The sequence below is a fragment of the Coregonus lavaretus genome (assembly GCF_964263955.1).
Source record: "Coregonus lavaretus genome assembly, chromosome: 5".
NCBI lineage: Eukaryota > Metazoa > Chordata > Actinopteri > Salmoniformes > Salmonidae > Coregonus > Coregonus lavaretus.
In genome coordinates, this window is record NC_139992.1 from 10,907,235 (window position 1) to 10,926,683 (window position 19,449).

Genomic DNA, 19,449 nt, shown 5'->3' on the forward strand with positions numbered 1-19,449 from the left:
GATGCTTGGCATTGTGCATGGTGATCTTAGGCTTGTGTGCGGCTGCTTGGCCATGGAAACCCATTTCATGAAGCTCCCGACGAACAGTTATTGTGCTGATGTTGCTTCCAGAGGCAGTTTGAAACTTGGTAGTGAGTGTTGCAAACGAGGACAGACGATTTTTATGTGCTACGCGCTTCAGCACTCGGCGGTCCTGTTCTGTGAGCTTGTGTGGCCTACCAATTCGCGGCTGAGCCGTTGTTTCTCCTAGACGTTTCCACCTCACAATAACAGAATTACAGTTGAGCGGGGCAGCTCTAGCAGGGCAGAAGTTTTAAGGAACTGACTTGTTGGAAAGGTGGCATCCTATGACGCTCTTCAGTATGGCCATTCTATTGCCAATATTTGTCTATGGAGATTGCATGGCTGTGTGCTCGATTTAATACACCTGTCAGCAACAGATGTGCCTGAAATAGCCGAATCCACTAATTTGAAGGGGTGTCCACATAGTTTTCTATATACACTACCGTTCCAAAGTTTGGGGTCACTTCGAAAGTTCATTTTTTTTGTCCATTAAAATAACAGAAAATTGATCCGAAATACAGTGTAGACATTGTTAATGTTGTAAATGGCTATTGTAGCTGGAAACGGCTGATTTTTAATGGAATATCTACATAGGCGTACAGAGGCCCATTATCAGCAACCATCAGTCCAGAGTTCCAATGGCACGTTGTGTTTGCTAATCCAAGTTTATCATTTTAAAAGGCTAATTGATCATTAGAAAACTATTTTGCAATAATGTTAGCACAGCTGAAAAGAGTTGTGCTGATTAAAGAAGCAATACAACCAGCCTTCTTGAGACTAGTTGAGTATCTGGAGCATCAGCAATTGTGGGTTCGATTACAGAATCAAAATGGCCAGAAACAAATAACTTTCTTCTGAAACTCGTTAGTCTATTCTTGTTCTGAGAAATGAAGGCTATTCCATGCGAGAAATTGCCAAGAAACTGAAGATCTCGTACAATGCTGTGTACTACTCCCTTCACAGAACAGCGCAAACTGGCTTTAACCAGAATAGAAAGAGGAGTGGGAGGCCCCGGTGCACAACTGAGCAAGAGGACAAATACATTAGAGTGTCTTGTTTGAGAAACAGATGCCTCTCAGGTCCTCAACTGGCAGCTTCATTAAATAGTACCTGCAAAACACCAGACTCAACGTCAACAGTGAAGAGGCGACTCCGGGATGCTGTCCTTCTTGTTGCAAAGAAAAAGCCATATCTCAGACTGGCCAATAAAAATAAAATATTAAGATGGGCAAAAGAACACAGACACTGGACAGAGGAAGATTGGAAAAAAGTGTTATGGACAGACAAATCGAAGTTTGAGGTGTTCGGATCACAAAGAAGAACATTTGTGAGACGCAGACCAAATGAAAAGATGCTGGAGGAGTGCTTGATGCCATCTGTCAAGCATGGTGGAGGCAATGTGATGGTCTGGGGGTGCTTTGGTGGTGGTAAAGTGGGAGATTTGTACAGGGTAAAATGGATCTTGAAGAGGAAGGCTATCACTACATTTTGCAACTACAACAGGACAATGACCCAAAGCACAGATCCAAACTATGCAATTACTATTTAGGGAAGAAGCAGTCAGCTGGTATTCTGTCTATAATGGAGTGGCCAGCACAGTCACTGGATCTCAACCCTATTGAGCTGTTGTGGGAGCAGCTTGACTGTATGGTACGTAAGAAGTGCCCATCAAGCCAACCCAACTTGTGGGAGGTGCTTCAGGAAGCATGGGGTGAAATCACTTCTGATTACCTCAACAAATGGACAACTAGAACGTTAAAGGTCTGCAAGGCTGTAATAGCTGCAAAGCAAAGTTTAAAGGACACAATTATTATTTATACTAACCTTGTCAATGACTACATTTCTTATGCATTTTGCTATATTTCCTATTCAAACTCATTTCATGTATGTTTTCATGGAAAACAAGGACATTTCTAAGTGACCCCAAACTTTTGAACGGTAGTGTATATCAGTAGATTTTTGACTAATGACAGTGGTTACCTCTTGGGTCAAAATTTTGTTGTAAAAATCTTTCCATAAACAGTAGAGATATGTAGATGAGCTGTGTTGAACTATGTTGGGTGTGATGTGACAGGATATTCTTCTAGTTAAGAATGTGTCACTTTAGTACTGTGTGTGTGTGTGTGTGTGTGTGTGTAGCTGGTAACAGGTGGAGGTCTCTACCTGCACACCGGAAGCTCTGGGTAGTCAGGCCCTTCTCCACAGCCAGGCAGGTGAGGATACTGAGGAAGCTGGTGGTGACTGACTGTCTCTTGGCCCTCTGGGTGTCCCTCTGCCTCCTCTCCCTGGAGGGCTTGCTCCTCAGCAGAACCCCCGTCCCCATCGACACTGCACCCGGCTGGGCCTGGCCGGAGCTCTGTCCCTCCTCCCCCTGGGGCCTCTGGGCCGTCACGGCCGTCCGCAGGGCCTCCACCCAGTCCTGGGCCTTGAGTTGGCTCTCAGCCCGCAGACGGAGCACCTCGCTGGGGAAGACGGCTTGGAAGTGGGCAGCGCTGACCCCCTCAGCCTCGTCCCTCTGCACGGCCAGGAAGGAGGCCAGCGGGTAGTGGAGGACGGGCTCAGACACGGGCCCCCGGCCCTCGGTGGGAAAGGCCTGCAGCGTGGAGCGACTCAGTACGAAGGTGAAGGCCCTCCAGTTCTGGTCAGTCAGCTGGTGGAGGAGCCCAGCCTTGAGGACATCCGCACAGCACTGCGTGAACAGGGGCAGGGCCGTGGGCCGGGCTGGGGGGAGATTGGATGATCGAGGGGCCAGGGCAGCCTCAGCAGGACCACAGGGGTCTGGTCTGGTGTCGAGACCTCCAGATGAGACGGATGACGACGGGGATAAGGCTTGAAGCGGCTCTGCATTTCTGTGGGCGGGCCGGGCAGCCAGTACTCTCTCCCAGATCAGCCTCCTCCAGTCTAGCGCCTCCCACTGGCAGGCGGCACGTAACTGCAGGCGGGTGGAGCTGTTGAAGAAGAGGTCAGTGAGTGATCTTTTAACACATGTTGCTATGAGAGAAAGAATATTGCAACAAAGCTTCAATTGCAACTCATATTCAAGTGAGTGCAGGCCATTTTTTCATGTTTATGTGATTGACATAAACATTTACTTAGATTTATCCAGGAAGACCTGTTGAGGTCAGAAGACACCATGGTTTTGAGCACCATGGTTTTCTCCCTTTACCTGTTGAAGAAGAGGGCCTGGAGGACTCGCCCGTCCTGGGGCGGCTGGGGCTGGCTGACCCCCTGGCAGTGGGACAGGGAGTAGGCAGTGCAGAGCTGCCGGTTACCGCTGCTGTCCAGGCTATAGAGACGCAGCTCACAAGGGGTCAGCTCTACGTGACAGACGCTCCATCGACCCTTCTGACCCTCACGATGCTCCAGGGAACCCTGTTTCACCACACTGCCGCTGCTGCTCTCCTTATGGGCTGTAACAAACACAGCATATTCAGCGACAGGATCATTTGCTGCTGTCCATATGGCAACTCACAACATTTGAGGGCCACCAATCTGATAGCACTTCTGTATATATATATATATAGTACCAGTCAAAAGTTTGGACACACCTACTCATTCAAGGGTTCTTCTTTATTTGTACTATTTTATACATTGTAGAATAATAGTGAAGACATAAAAATTATGAAATAACACATATGGAATCATGTAGTAACCAAAAAAGTTTAAACAAATCAAAATATATTTTATATTTGAGATTCTTCAAAGTAGCCACCCTTTGCCTTGATGACAGTTTTGCACACTCTTTGCATTCTCTCAACCAGCTTCATGAGGTAGTCACCTGGAATGCATTTCAATTAACAGGTGTGCCTTGTTAAAAGTTAATGCGTTTGAGCCAATCAGTTGTGTTGTGACAAGGTAGGGTTGGTATACAGAAGATGGTCTTTTACCAAATAGGGCTAAGTCCATATTATGGCAAGAACAGCTCAAATAAGCAAAGTGCAGTCGCAAAAACCATCAAGCGCTATGATGAAACTGGCTCTCATGAGGACCGCCACAGGAAAGGAAGACCCAGAGTTACCTCTGCTGCAGAGGATAAGTTCATTAGAGTTACCAGCCTCAGAAATCGGCAATTAACTGCACCTCAGATTGCAGCCCAAATAAATGAGTTTAAGTAATAGACACATCTCAACATCAACTGTTCAGAGGAGACTGGGTGAATCAGGCCGTCATGGTTGAATTGCTGCAAAGATACCACTACTAAAGGACACCAATAATAAGAAGAGACTTGCTTGGGCCAAGAAACACGAGCAAAGGACATTAGACCGGTGGAAATATGTCCTTTGGTCTGATGAGTCCAAATGTGAGATTTTTGGTTCCAACTGCCGTGTCTTTGTGAGAAGCAGAGTAGGTGAACGGATGATCTCCGCATGTGTGGTTCACATCGTGAAGCATGGAGGAGGAGGTGTGATGGTGCTTTGCTGGTGACACTGTCAGTGATTTATTTAGAATTCAAGGCATACTTAACCAGCATGGCTACAACAGTATTCTGCAGCGATACGCCATTACATTTTAGTCACTTAGCAGACGCTCTTATCCAGAGCGACTTACAGTTAGTGCATACATTATTTTTTATTTTATACTGGCCCCCCGTGGGAATCGAACCCACAACCCTGGCGTTGCAAACACCATGCTCTACCAACTGAGCTACATCCCTGCCGGCCATTCCCTCCCCTACCGTGGAAGACGCTGGGCCAATTTTTTTTTTTTGTGGGGGTGGGGTAAGGGGGGGGGTAGAAGGATTACTTTATCCTATCCCAGGTATTCCTTAAAGAGGTGGGGTTTCAAGTGTCCCCGGAAGGTGGTGAGTGACTCCGCTGTCCTGCCGTCGTGAGGGAGCTTGTTCCACCATTGGGGTGCCAGAGCAGCGAACAGTTTTGACTGGGCTGAGCGGGAACTGTGCTTCCGCAGAGGTAGGGGGGCCAGCAGGCCAGAGGTGGATGAACGCAATGCCCTCGTTTGGGTGTAGGGACCAAGAAGGAGAGTGATGGAGTGCTGCATCAGATGACCTAGCCTCCACAATCACCCGACCCCAACCAAGTGAAGGAAAAGCAGCCAACAAGTGCTCAGCATATGTGGGAACTCCTTCAAGACTGTTGGAAAAGTATTCCAGGTGAAGCTGGTTGAGAGAATGACAAGAGTGTGCAAAGCTGTCATCAAGGCAAAGGGTGGCTACTTTGAATAATCTCAAATATAAAATATATTTTGATTTGTTTAACACTTTTTTGGTTACTACATGATTCCATACAGTGAGGGAAAAAAGTATTTGATCCCCTGCTGATTTTGTACGTTTGCCCACTGACAAAGAAATTATCTGTCTATAATTTTAATGGTATGTTTATTTGAACAGTGAGAGACAGAAAAACAACAAAAAAATCCAGAAAAATGCATGTCAAAAATGTTATAAATTGATTTGCATTTTAATTAGGGAAATAAGTATTTGACCCCCTCTCAATCAGAAAGATTTCTGGCTCCCAGGTGTCTTTTATACAGGTAACGAGCTGAGATTAGGAGCACACTCTTAAAGGGAGTGCTCCTAATCTCAGTTTGTTACCTGTATAAAAGACACCTGTCCACAGAAGCAATCAATCAATCTGATTCCAAACTCTCCACCATGGCCAAGACCAAAGAGCTCTCCAAGGATGTCAGGGACAAGATTGTAGACCTACACAAGGCTGGAATGGGCTACAAGACCATCGCCAGCAGCTTGGTGAGAAGGTGACAACAGTTGGTGCGATTATTCGCAAATGGAAGAAACACAAAATAACTGTCAATCTCCCTCAGCCTGGGGCTCCATGCAAGATCTCACCTCGTGGAGTTGCAATGATCATGAGAACGGTGAGGAATCAGCCCAGAACTACACGGGAGGATATTGTCAATGATCTCAAGGCAGCTGGGAACATAGTCACCAAGAAAACAATTGGTAACACACCATGCCGTGAAGGACTGAAATCCTGCAGCGCCCGCAAGGTCCCCCTGCTCAAGAAAGCACATATACAGGCCCGTCTGAAGTTTGCCAATGAACATCTGAATGATTCAGAGGAGAACTGGGTGAAAGTGTTGTGGTCAGATGAGACCAAAATTGAGCTCTTTGGCATCAACTCAACTCACCGTGTTTGGAGGAGGAGGAATTCTGCCTATGACCCCAAGAACACCATCCCCACCGTGTCACGATCGTTTACAGACGAGACGGACCAAGGCGCAGCGTGATATGCATTCATGTTTATTGACGACTAAACACACGACAAAACAACAAACGAAACGTGACGTCCAAGGTAGACAAATAACATACCTCACACGGAACAAGATCCCACACCCCACTAGTGCCAACAGGCTACCTAAGTATGGTCCCCAATCATAGACAACGAGCTACAGCTGCCTCTGATTGGGAACCACCCTGGCCAACATGGATCTAAACGATCTAGAAACTAACATAGACAAACCCAACACAGAAAATACACACCCTGACTCAACCAATACGAGTCCCTAGAGTCAGGGCGTGACAGTACCCCCCCCCCCCGAAGGATCCGGTTCCGGAGTGGAGCCGCTGGCCGGAGCTGGACTAGACCCCGGTGGAGCGGATTGCTCTGGCTCCGGAGTGGAGCCGCTGACCGGAGCTGGACCAGGCACCGGTGGAACAGGCACGGGCCGTGCCGGACTGGACACACGCACCACTGGCTTGGTGCGGGGAGCAGGAACGGGCCGGACTGGGCTGACGACGCGCACCACTGGCTTGATGCGGGGAGCAGGAACGGGCCGGACTGGGCTGACGACGCGCACCACTGGCTTGGTGCGGGGAGCAGGAACGGGCCGGACTTGGCTGATGACGCGCACCACTGGCTTGATGCGGGGAGCAGGAACGGGCCGGACTGGGCTGACGACGCGCACCACTGGCTTGGTGCGGGGAGCAGGAACGGGCCGGACTTGGCTGATGACGCGCACCACTGGCTTGATGCGGGGAGCAGGAACGGGCCGTACCGGACTGGCGACACGCACCACTGGCCTGGTGCGGGGAGCAGGAACAGGCCGGGCCGGGCTGGCGACGCGCACCACTGGCTTGATGCGAGGAGCAGGAACGGGCCGAACCATACTGGGAACACCCACCACTGGCTTAGTGCGGGAATCAGGAACGGGCCGGACCGGACTGGCGACACGCACCACTTGATTGGTGTGAGGAGCGGGACTGGGTTCCTTCATTAACCCCCGCTCCTTCTGCTGCCTAACCAGCTCCTCTCGCCGTGCCTCTACACTTTCCTTCTGTTCCCTCTGAACCAATGACCCCCTTAATCTGGCGGCTTCCTGTGCTAAACGGCTGAACCGCTCTATCGCGGCCTCCTGCTGCCTCGTCGTCCACGGCGTGAGCCCCCCCCCTAAAAATGTTTTGGGCTTGTCTCTCCCCCGTGATCATGGCCTCCATCCCCCCCCCCCCCCCCAAAGGTGCGGACTCCGACCGCGCCACATAAACCTAACAGGGTAGGGGCCGGGTGGGCATTCCGCCTCGGAGGCGGATCCGGTTCCGGAGTGGAGCCGCTGGCCGGAGCTGGACTAGACCCCGGTGGAGCGGATTGCTCTGGCTCCGGAGTGGAGCCGCTGACCGGAGCTGGACCAGGCACCGGTGGAACAGGCACGGGCCGTGCCGGACTGGACACACGCACCACTGGCTTGGTGCGGGGAGCAGGAACGGGCCGGACTGGGCTGACGACGCGCACCACTGGCTTGATGCGGGGAGCAGGAACGGGCCGGACTGGGCTGACGACGCGCACCACTGGCTTGGTGCGGGGAGCAGGAACGGGCCGGACTTGGCTGATGACGCGCACCACTGGCTTGATGCGGGGAGCAGGAACGGGCCGGACTGGGCTGACGACGCGCACCACTGGCTTGGTGCGGGGAGCAGGAACGGGCCGTACCGGACTGGCGACACGCACCACTGGCCTGGTGCGGGGAGCAGGAACAGGCCGGGCCGGGCTGGCGACGCGCACCACTGGCTTGATGCGAGGAGCAGGAACGGGCCGAACCTTACTGGGAACACCCACCACTGGCTTAGTGCGGGAATCAGGAACGGGCCGGACCGGACTGGCGACACGCACCACTTGATTGGTGTGAGGAGCGGGACTGGGTTCCTTCATTAACCCCCGCTCCTTCTGCTGCCTAACCAGCTCCTCTCGCCGTGCCTCTACACTTTCCTTCTGTTCCCTCTGAACCAATGACCCCCTTAATCTGGCGGCTTCCTGTGCTAAACGGCTGAACCGCTCTATCGCGGCCTCCTGCTGCCTCGTCGTCCACGGCGTGAGCCCCCCCCCCTAAAAATGTTTTGGGCTTGTCTCTCCCCCGTGATCATGGCCTCCATCCCTCTTGCCAGACTCTCGCTCATCTCCTCCCAAGTCCATCCTCTCTCCTCGTCACGCTGCTTGATCCAGGATTGGTGGGATCTTCTGTCACGATCGTTTACGGACGAGACGGACCAAGGCGCAGCGTGATATGCATTCATGTTTATTGACGACTAAACACACAACAAAACAACAAACGAAACGTGTTTGGAGGAGGAGGAATGCTGCCTATGACCCCAAGAACACCATGCCCACTGTAAAACATGGAAGTGGAAACATTATGCTTTGGGGGTGTTTTTCTGCTAAGGGGACAGGACAACTTCACCGCATCAATGGGACGATGGACGGGGCCATGTACTGTCAAATCTTGGGTGAGAACCTCCTTCCCTCAGCCAGGGCATTGAAAATGGGTCGTGGATGGGTATTCCAGCATGACAATGACCCAAAACACACGGCCAAGGCAACAAAGGAGTGGCTCAAGAAGAAGCACATTAAGGTCCTGGAGTGGCCTAGCCAGTCTCCAGACCTTAATCCCATAGAAAATCTGTGGAGGGAGCTGAAGGTTCGAGTTGCCAAACGTCAGGCTCGAAACCTTAATGACTTGGAGAAGATCTGCAAAGAGGAGTGGGACAAAATCCCTCCTGAGATGTGTGCAAACCTGGTGGCCAACTACAAGAAACGCCTGACCTCTGTGATAAGAGCGTCTGCTAAATGATGTAAATGTAATTGCCAACAAGGGTTTTGCCACCAAGTACTAAGTCATGTTTTGCAGAGGGGTCAAATACTTATTTCCCTCATTAAAATGCAAATCAATTTATAACATTTTTGACATGCGTTTTTCTGGAATTTTTTGTTGTTATTCTGTCTCTCACTGTTCAAATAAACCTTACATTAAAATTATAGACTGATCATGTCTTTGTCAGTGGGCAAACGTACAAAATCAGCAGGGGATCAAATACTTTTTTCCCCTCACTGTATGTGTTATTTCATAGTTTTGATGTCTTCACTATTATTCTACAATGTAGAAAATAGTTAAGAATAAAGAAAAACTCTTGAATGAGTAGGTGTGTACAAACATTTGACTGGTACTGTATATATATATATATATATATTGTTGTTGTAGTATTCCCCCCCTTCTCCCAATTTCAATTACGATCTTGTCTCTTCGCTGCAACTCCCCAACGGGCTCGGGAGAGGCGAATGTCGAGTCATGCGTCCTCCGAAACATGACCCGCCAAACCGCGCTCCTTAACACCCGCCCGTTTAACCCGGAATCCAGCTGCAACAATGTGTCGGAGGAAACACTGTTCAACTGACTACCGAAGTCAGCCTGCAGGCGCCAGGCAAGCCACAAGGAGTCGCTAGAGCACGATGAGCCAAGTAAAGCCCCCCCGCCAAACCCTCCCCTTACCCAGACGACACTGGGCCAATTGTGCGCCGCCCTATGAGACTCCCGGTCTGTGCCGGTTGTGACACAGCCTGGGATCGAACCCGGGTCTGTAGTGACGCCTCAAGCACTGCGATGCAGTGCCATAGACCGTTGCACCACTCAGGACTGATAGCACTTTTGACATGCTCTTTACCAGATCATGTCCAGGTCTGAATGTCCAGGTCTGAATGTCCAGGTCAGCAGGGCTAGCTGTAAAAGTGCTTCCTCGGAGGTCATAAACACCCTCTCTCTGCCCTTCCTCCCTCCCTCCATCCGTTTCTTTCACACACTCCTTTCTTTATCTCTTTTCTTTTACATTCCTCCTTTTTGAATATCATCTCTCAGCTTCCTGCTCAGTGGATATGGGTTTTGACTTGTGCTGTTTGCTGCACGTAGGGTGCAGACGGACTGGGGTGAGATTCCATCTACCTACCAGCGTCCCCGGAGCATTGCTAAAGCCAAACGGCATGATGACGCTGAACTGGAAATACCCGCCCCATGAGACACATAGGAGACGTTTTCCTTATCTGTAACTCTCCAGCTCACTATAGGCCTAGAATATCATATCAGGGGAACAACTCAAGGCCTAAACTATCATATCAGGGGGAACGCAACTCTAGCCCTAGAATATCATATCAGGGTAACACAACTCTAGGCCTAGAATATCATATCAGGGGAACACAACTCTTGGGTTAGGGTTACGTATACTTGTTTTCGTCCTTATCCTTATCAGAAACCTAGTTACACTCTGTAGCTCAATTGGTAGATTAGATCCCCGGGACATAACCATACGTAAAAATGTATGCACACATGACTGTAAGTCGCTTTGGATAAAAGCGTCTGCTAAATGGCATATTATTATTATTAACAGGTGTGTGTAGTCCTTGACCAATCAATGATAACTGATAATCAATTGGCAGGGATTAAGAAAAAAAAAAGTAGGACAACTACAGTTCATTTCAGTGCATCCCTGTACTAGCCTTTACTGTTAAGGCCGCTACACACTTCACGTAAACTACGCAAACGCAGCGTCTGAATGTCGTTTTCGCACGTAGTTCTACGTACTTTTGTGTGGCTAAAATTTTGGAATGGACCGTATACGACGCTCCGTCGCTCTGTTTGCATGAAGTGTGTAGCGGCCTTTATTGTTACTACTGTTACTAACCACTGTTACTACTGTTACTAACCACTGTTACTACTGTTACTAACCACTGTTACTAACCACTGTTACTAACCACTGTTACTACTGTTACTAACCACTGTTACTCCTGTTACTAACCACTGTTACTCCTGTTACTAACCACTGTTACTCCTGTTACTAACCACTGTTACTCCTGTTACTAACCACTGTTACTAACCACTGTTACTAACCACTGTTACTAACCACTGTTACTAACCACTGTTACTAACCACTGTTACTAACCACTGTTACTAACCACTGTTACTAACCACTGTTACTCCTGTTACTAACCACTGTTACTACTGTTACTAACCACTGTTACTACTGTTACTAACCACTGTTACTACTGTTACTAACCACTGTTACTAACCACTGTTACTAACCACTGTTACTAACCACTGTTACTACTGTTACTAACCACTGTTATTAACCACTGTTACTACTGTTACTAACCACTGTTATTAATCACTGTTACTACTGTTACTAACCACTGTTACTACTGTTACTAACCACTGTTACTCCTGTTACTAACCACTGTTACTAACCACTGTTACTCCTGTTACTAACCACTGTTACTACTGTTACTAACCACTGTTACTACTGTTACTAACCACTGTTACTAACCACTGTTACTAACCACTGTTACTACTGTTACTAACCACTGTTATTAACCACTGTTACTACTGTTACTAACCACTGTTACTACCGTTACTAACCACTGTTACTAACCACTGTTACTACTGTTACTAACCACTGTTACTACTGTTACTAACCACTGTTACTAACCACTGTTACTAACCACTGTTACTAACCACTGTTACTAACCACTGTTACTAACCACTGTTACTAACCACTGTTACTACTGTTACTAACCACTGTTACTACTGTTACTAACCACTGTTACTAACCACTGTTACTAACCACTGTTACTAACCACTGTTACTAACCACTGTTACTAACCACTGTTACTACTGTTACTACTGTTACTAACCACTGTTACTGTGAGAGGAGCAGATGCCAAGAGCAAAGCCCGGGGCAGACAACCAGACCGCTGTGCTTTGGCTTTCGGGAGCCACTCAGACGAGGGTGGGGGGTGCTAGGGGGCTCGCCTGTCCCCCTGGGCTTCAAAGGCTCCTGTGAGCATGTGGGTGTGGAGCAGGTCACTGTTCATTTCACGCTACAGAGGAAGCAAGGCACACGGACATGACTCAATTAGCAGTCTGCGCTTTGCTCTGCTTTGCTGGGCTTGGTCAACCAGCAGCGGTCTAGCCCTACAAAGTCCTACAACTCCACTGAATTTAACTGGCTGTCCTGGCCTGTCCTGGCCACCTGATGCGATAGCGTTGCTGAAACGTCACAGGGACTTAACATTAACGTGACGTGAATGGTCTGGCCCAGAGGCAGGTGAGGAGAGGACATCTTATGAACTCATTGTTGGTGTCTGAGCCGTCACTTCATATTATACTCAACTTACAATGGTGCCTTGTAGCTGTGCTTTGTCCCCTATTGATAGCTTAATAGCTTCACTAAATGAACTAGCCTAATAATTTTAGAAAATGCTCATAAAAACTAGGCTAAATGTGGTTAAAATGGACAATGGTCCCTTTACCCCCCTCTAGTTCCCATTCCTTCCTGCTTTTTAAATAACTGAGGTAAAGAACGGTGGTGGTGTGTCCCAGGGTTCTCCCCAAATCATTTATTTTCCTTTTCTTTCTTTGCTTTCATATAAGGCAATTTTTTGCTCTAGATTGCAGGAAATGGCAGTTAGAGCCGTGTGTTTTGGTATTTTATTAGGATTCCCATTAGCTGTTGCAAAAGCTACTCTTCCTGAGGTCCACACAAAACATGACATAATACAGAACATTAATAGACAAGAACAGCTCAAGGACAGAACTACATAAAACATTTTTAAAGGCACACGTAGCCTACATATGAATACATACACACAAACTATCTAGGTCAAATAGGGGAGAGGAGTTGTGCCGTGAGGTGTTGCTTTATCTGTTTTTTGAAACCAGGTTTGCTGTCTATTTGAGCAATATGAGATGGAACGGAGTTAACGCTGTGAGACCTAAACAAGCTAATGTTACGCCACACAGCCTCGGGCCCAATTGCCTCAACCCTGCTGTCAAAACGCTGAACTAGGATATCCCACTTCAGTTCAGCTGGCGCCTAGCTGAACTCGGCTAGCTGAACCGAACGAGTGTGCTCGCATACTCCCTTAAAATATGTTCGCTTGAAAAATGAGAAAATAAAATTGCTAATAGTACCGTTTGTCTATTTTGAGATGCCGTAGCCAGTATACGCTTCATCAAAATAGTCAGAATTAATCTAAAATTACTCAAGGAATCTGTCATTAATTTTGACATTTTTGCAGAGGAGATTTTGTCACGTAATTCTACATCTAAGTAAGATGTTTGGTGTAGTATTTTTCAATGAAAAAATGTGCATGAAAACGAGTCGTCTCTTGTTGAATGACAACAAAGACTTTATTGACGAATCCCTACTGTTGACCAATCACCAACGAAGGGGAGTAGAGTTCAGCTCCGAAATTCAGCTTGCCTCTAGAAAACGTTGTGTGCCCGAACAACCCTCACTGAAGTCCAAAACGAACAAAAACGTCACACAGTGTCATTATAACATATGCACGAACTCTTCCGAACTGTTTCGGCTGGGAAGCAGCTACCTTAAGGCTTACACGGGGACGTGATGATAAACACTGTAGCAGGGGCCAGGGTGTAATTTGGGGGGAGGTTTGTACCGGGAATAGGGAGTACTGGTTAGGTTAGCTCACTTAGCTAAACCTGCCAAAGACATAAAGGGCAGATAGAATTGCTAGAGCAGTCACTCTTACTGTAATGACTGACTGCCACACCCAGACAGAACAAGGACTGGGACAGCCAATCATAACAACAACTGCCATTTTATAACTTTGGCCTTTAAAGAAGTAGTAGTTGGTGATTCCTGGACACCATGACAGACAGACCCAAAGAGGACAGGAATAACTATTTTTTTCCCAGTAAAGACAACATTCCTAACATAGAGATACATATATTAAGTGTTCTACTTAATTCTGTGGTGTCCCTAATTAAATCAAAAGCCAAAAGAACAGAGATTCATTAGATGAATGAACCAATGGAAAGACCAATTAACAGGTAATAAAGCTAGGCTATACATTCAAATCCCTGAGGTACATGTCTGGTCGAATGTCTTAAGACGACAATAAAAAAATTAACGAGTAGAGTGGTAAATTAAGTAAAACCCCTACAGCACTATAACACTGACAGCTGAAGGTAGATGGCTCAGTGACGCCCACTCTCTCGCGCTGGCGCATGCTGAAATCAACAGATCCATCAGCATTAGTGTGTGTGTGTGTGTGTTGCTGCTGCTGAGGAAATCAGTAAATGTCACCCCACCAGGACACAGCAGCAGTGCGTGGGCTGGGCTCGTTATAGGGAACCGTTACCGGTGGCGGTGGTACAGGGTGAGCGCATTCTTGCATGCCAGCGGCTCCAAAGCCTCCTTCCCCTATTGCATCCGATGTGAAAACATTAACTGCAGAGGACCCCCATGTTATTCAAGGTAGTGGAGAGTTAGGGGATGTCATGGTTTTCTCTCTTAGCAATTAAACGGATATGCTGAGTTTTTTCCTAAGAAGAGATAGGCCCTAGCCTAGGCCTACCTACACAGTACACACGTCATCAAATGTCATGGAAATATGTTACAGGGCATGAGAGGATACAATTAGGCTAGAGTGTATAAAAGCATTGCCAACTATAATGACTGGCAAACAGCAGTATATCTTCTGATGCTAAGTGCTGTTGAATGCAGCCCTCAGCTTTTACCATCCTCTTGTGAAGCCTAACTATCCATCCGTCCATCCCTCCTCCCTGCCTAGAGCCAACTAAGGCCTTTTCAGTCCTATGCTAATCCTTCCTAATTTGAGGGATAATTGGGCCTCTCTCTTTCTCCTCATTTGGGTCTGTTTGGTGACAGAATGCATCCTATTACATCCTATTATGGTCTTTGGTGAAGATCTTCACACTCACATCCCTAAACAAACAAAAACAAGCAGACTAAACAATGGGTCAGGGAGGTTGGTATTATTCACCACATCCTGACAGGCCACTGCTGTGGAAGCTCAGTTCCAGAAGAATCCTATGCTGGCTGCTGCAGTACAGCTTAGGCCCAATTGTTTTCTGTAGGATGCTGAAATCATCTTCATAACGTGGAAGTGGAAGCTAGTCCTAAACTGAATCTATTCTCTGACATAGGCTATCAAGACACATTTCCTCTAAGTACTTAAACTGGGCAATATATTGCTTGAATTAATGTGATAATGATAAATAGAAAGATACGTTTATAACAAGCATGTGCACCACAGTTTTATTTTTTATTATCCTTTAAACTACTACTGCTAGTTTGATGGTTATAGCCATCAATTGTCCCATTAACGATCACCCATATTAGTAAACTTATTTCATTTCAAACTTTCCATAACGAACAATATCAGCAAAATCCCTACGATAATTTGATCGGTATGGTCGGCGTCCATAATTTGATCGGTATGGTCGGCGTCCATAATTTGATCGGTATGGTCAGCGTCCATAATTTGATCGGTATGGTCGGCGTCCATAATTTAATTGGTATGGTCAGTGTCAATAATTTTCGGTTTATCGTCCTAGCTCTACTAAGTACATGTCATGATAGCCTATTTAGCAAACATTTTAAAGATTTGTTTGAAGCTCATAGACACTGATATTGATTTGAGTATCAACCAATAATAAATAGGCAGTATGTCCTTATCAGCTAACCAAAGAAGGACACACTCTTCCTTCCTGCCTTACCTTCTTCTCTCTGGTCGTTGAGAGCCATGTTCTTCAGTGTGTTCTTGTCCACAGCAGGCAGGCCGTTAGCGTTGTCCATGTAGGACGGCCGGTAGTTAACATCAGACCGCGAGCGGTTATGGCCTTTCTTAAAGGCGGCGTTGGAGGAGTTAGAGGAGGTGTTGTTGGTGTCCTTGGTGTGGGCAGCCAGGTCGTTAGTGGAACGAGCACGGCTCCTTTTCCCCTGCCTCAGACCCAGCACGCTGAAGGCCGAGGGTTGGTCAGCCCAGGCCACGTTACGCGGGGACACCTCAGTCCCCTGTTCCCCGGCCAGCAGGCCCCACACCCCGCTAGAGCTCAGCTTCCACAGGGCTACAGACATCTCCTGCAGCTTGGGGTGGTGCTGCCTGGGCTGCCATACCCCCTCCCCTCCCTGGACTCCACCTCCATCCAGGCAGTGTAGGAAGTCCTCAGTGGCCTCCAGGGCAGGGCTAATATCCTCCACCTCCAGCCCCTCCATGGTGCTCCTTGGCTGGGCCCCGCGTGGAGGCTGTTAGGGCAGGCGGGGTGGTGGTGGTTCTCTATGGGGCTGGGTGGTTCTCTGGGCAGGGGAGGATCCAAGCGGCTCTGGACCTCGCAGCTGAAGCATCTGCAGTCTGAGCCCCAGAGGGAGGCCGCCTAAGTGGATGGTGTTCCTCGAGGGCTGGGCTCCTTCCAGGAAAACAATTCCTCTTTAACACAGCTCTGTTAATCAACTAGCTAGAGGCGGACACTCCTATTGAGTTTATGCTAGCTCTGGCCTTTGCCAGAAATTCTCATGGCACAGTTTTGGGGTGGCACTGCTTTTCTTACACAGGCCAATGGCTCTCTCTCTCTCTGTGTGTGTGTGTGTGTGTGTGTGTGTGTGTGTGTGTGTGTGTGTGTGTGTGTGTGTGTGTGAGAGAGTGAGTGAGTGAGTGAGTGAGTGAGTGAGTGAGTGAGTGAGTGAGTGAGTGAGTGAGTGAGTGAGTGAGTGAGTGAGTGAGTGAGAGAGAGAAAAATAGCTCTCACATGAATCCACATGAGGATGTGTGTAACAAAGAACAATGTTCCTCCTCCACGTTGGATGATGATGTCATCAAAAGGGGACAATTTGAGGCTTCACTGTGTCATGGGAAAGAAAAGGGAACAAAAAAAGGAAGCATGTCAGTTGATTATCAGATATGTTAAGCAATGAACAAGGCTTAGCAAGCTTAACATTTCCTGATCTCATCAAACAACATACGCATTATCCAGTTGACAGATAACAACAGTTTACAAACACTGCCAACAATCTTGGCTCATAAACCTATTGTAAATCAAAGACAATTACCTACAATCAATCTGTTGCCCTCAACCATCGGATGCTCCCTCGACTGTTCGGATCAACCCAGGTAGAGGGAGTAAATGGAATAGCCTAGTCTAACACACAGACAGCTAACCTGTGCCTCAGGCATGGACCAACCTGGTTTGGGCGGGGTTCACACTCCAGACAGTTTAGCCTCTCACTGTCAGGGTTTGTTCTAATTGTTCTCTTCCTCCGCGAAGCAGCGTCTGACTCCTCATCCCTCGCTACCTCTCTCCCTCTGTCACTGACAGGCCCATCAATTTTCCTTCCATCCCCTTGCTCCCTCCCAGCTCTGGTTCTTTCACTTTCTTCCAGACATGAATTATTTAGAGGACATCGCCACTAGCCAGTCCCTGGATGGCATACAGTCAGCACTTCACTGGGAAAGGGGGGGTGGGTGATGTAAGGAGAGGGAGTGAGGAGAGGAGAGGGGCTGAGGTAAGTTGGAGGGACGGAGGGACGGAGAGGAGAGGGGTGAGTTGGAGGGAGGGAGGGGGTGAGGTGAGGAGATGGGGTGAGGTGAGAGGGTGAGGAGGTGAGGGGGTGAGGTGAGAAGGAGAGGGGGTGAGGAGAGGAGGTGAGGTGAAAAGGAGAGGGGATGAGGAGAGGGGGTGAAGTTACGGGGTGGAGAGAGGGTGAGGTTAGGGCTGGGCAATATATCAAATTAATTTGATTGTTTTAGCATGATATTCCAAATGCCTGTATCACAACAATCGAGTTTTATAAAAAATAAATGCGTTTATGTCTGCTTGTTTTCATGTTGTCTTTTTGGTCTCGCCTTCTGTGCTGTGCACCTTCCCAGTTACAAACACACACACCAAGCCCTGCCTCCTGCCACTCACAACAACAAAGATGAGAGATCACTTCTTCCTCTCTGACAAGCAGTTTCAATTCGCTATTTGCATTTGAGGTTTGGTCCAAGAGAATCAGACATATGGACTTTTGGTCATGTAGTGTATATATCGTGAATCGCCCATAAGTCTGAAAAAAAAAAGATATCATTTTTAGGCCATATCGCCCAGGAGAGGGGATGGGGTGGAGGGAGGGTGAGGTGGATGGATCAAGGAGGATTGATCAAGGAGGGCAGCCAGGCCAGATGAGGCTGTGCTTCGGAATGTCGTCACTGTGACAACAAGCCCCTGGGGGAGCCCTGGGCAGGGTGTGACTGCAACTCCAGGTACAACTTCAGCTACAGTAGCTACAGGTATCTGACTCATCAATCTCTCTACAGCAATGAGTTCACTGCATCCTCCAATGAAACATTATGTCATCATCGCTATGTTCATAGCAAATTATCATCCCACAGACAATCATCCTGCACTAAAGAGAACGCCCGGCCCAAAACTAGAAAAACATATTCAACCATCCCCAAGAGCACATGTAAAAAAGGAACCACAAATCATATCCTGGTGACATTTGACATGAGTGACCTAGTGCATGACTGTTTGAGGCAAGCAGCACCAGCAGCAGCAGAGTCACGACAGTGTGTCCTCAACTTCCCCAGCAGACTAGCTGGTGTGACACAGAAGCACACTGTCCCTCCTCACTGACTGTCTATTTATATCCCTCTCACACATCAGGCATCAAATCTTCCCTCATTGCAGTAGCTAGGACCGGTGTGTGTGTATGTGTGTGTGTGTGTGCGTGCATCAGCATGTAGTCTACACATCTGTATTTTATCTATTCATTTGACATGAATGAGGTAACTAACTGAAGGACTGGCTCTGGTGTAGTTAGCAATTCATTGATCAATACAAGGGGACAGCGCTGTCAAGACAGGTGCCTTCCTTACAACTTCTGACAACAGTGCAGCATGCAACAATGCAATCAATGCAGCTATCCTAGCTAGTTAGTTCCTGTTTTACATAGACATCCAGACCAGCTACATCCTGGTTGAGTGGTTCACTGACATAGTTAGCTAGCTAGTTAGCTTGTCCCAAACTAGCACAGAAACAACACTTAGTAGAGCTTGCCTACCAAACTAGCGAGATAAACGGCTCCGTTAGCTAGCAGGTGTGAATGTCCATCATCTAGCTAGCAAGCTAACGTTAGCTAACAACGTCAGCTAGCCTCCATCCTTGAACAATGTAATTTCGATTCTAGGGTTAAAACCATCTAGCTACTCACGCAAATATTTATCAATATTTGTTCATATCGTTGTTCGAACAAAAACACCAGCTAAATACCCACAGACGCGGTCTCGAAATAATAATTAACAAGTCGTGACTCACCTGATTCTGTTTACAAATATGTCATTTTCT

The 19,449-nt window shown here is 47.8% G+C and overlaps 1 protein-coding gene across 1 annotated transcript in view; it reads right to left on the bottom strand.

Annotated features, from left to right (window-relative positions):
- Positions 1-19,449, bottom strand: part of LOC311129758 (pleckstrin homology domain-containing family M member 3-like) — a 66,161-nt gene extending 46,712 nt beyond the window's left edge. The window contains exons 1-4 of the mRNA XM_084162186.1: positions 19,420-19,449; positions 15,844-16,965; positions 3,230-3,473; positions 2,227-3,011 (exon numbers count right to left, since the gene is read on the bottom strand). Coding sequence (XP_084018312.1) covers positions 2,227-3,011; positions 3,230-3,473; positions 15,844-16,342 — 1,528 coding nt within the window. The 5' untranslated portion in view covers positions 16,343-16,965; positions 19,420-19,449. The remainder of the gene's footprint in view (positions 1-2,226; positions 3,012-3,229; positions 3,474-15,843; positions 16,966-19,419) is intronic.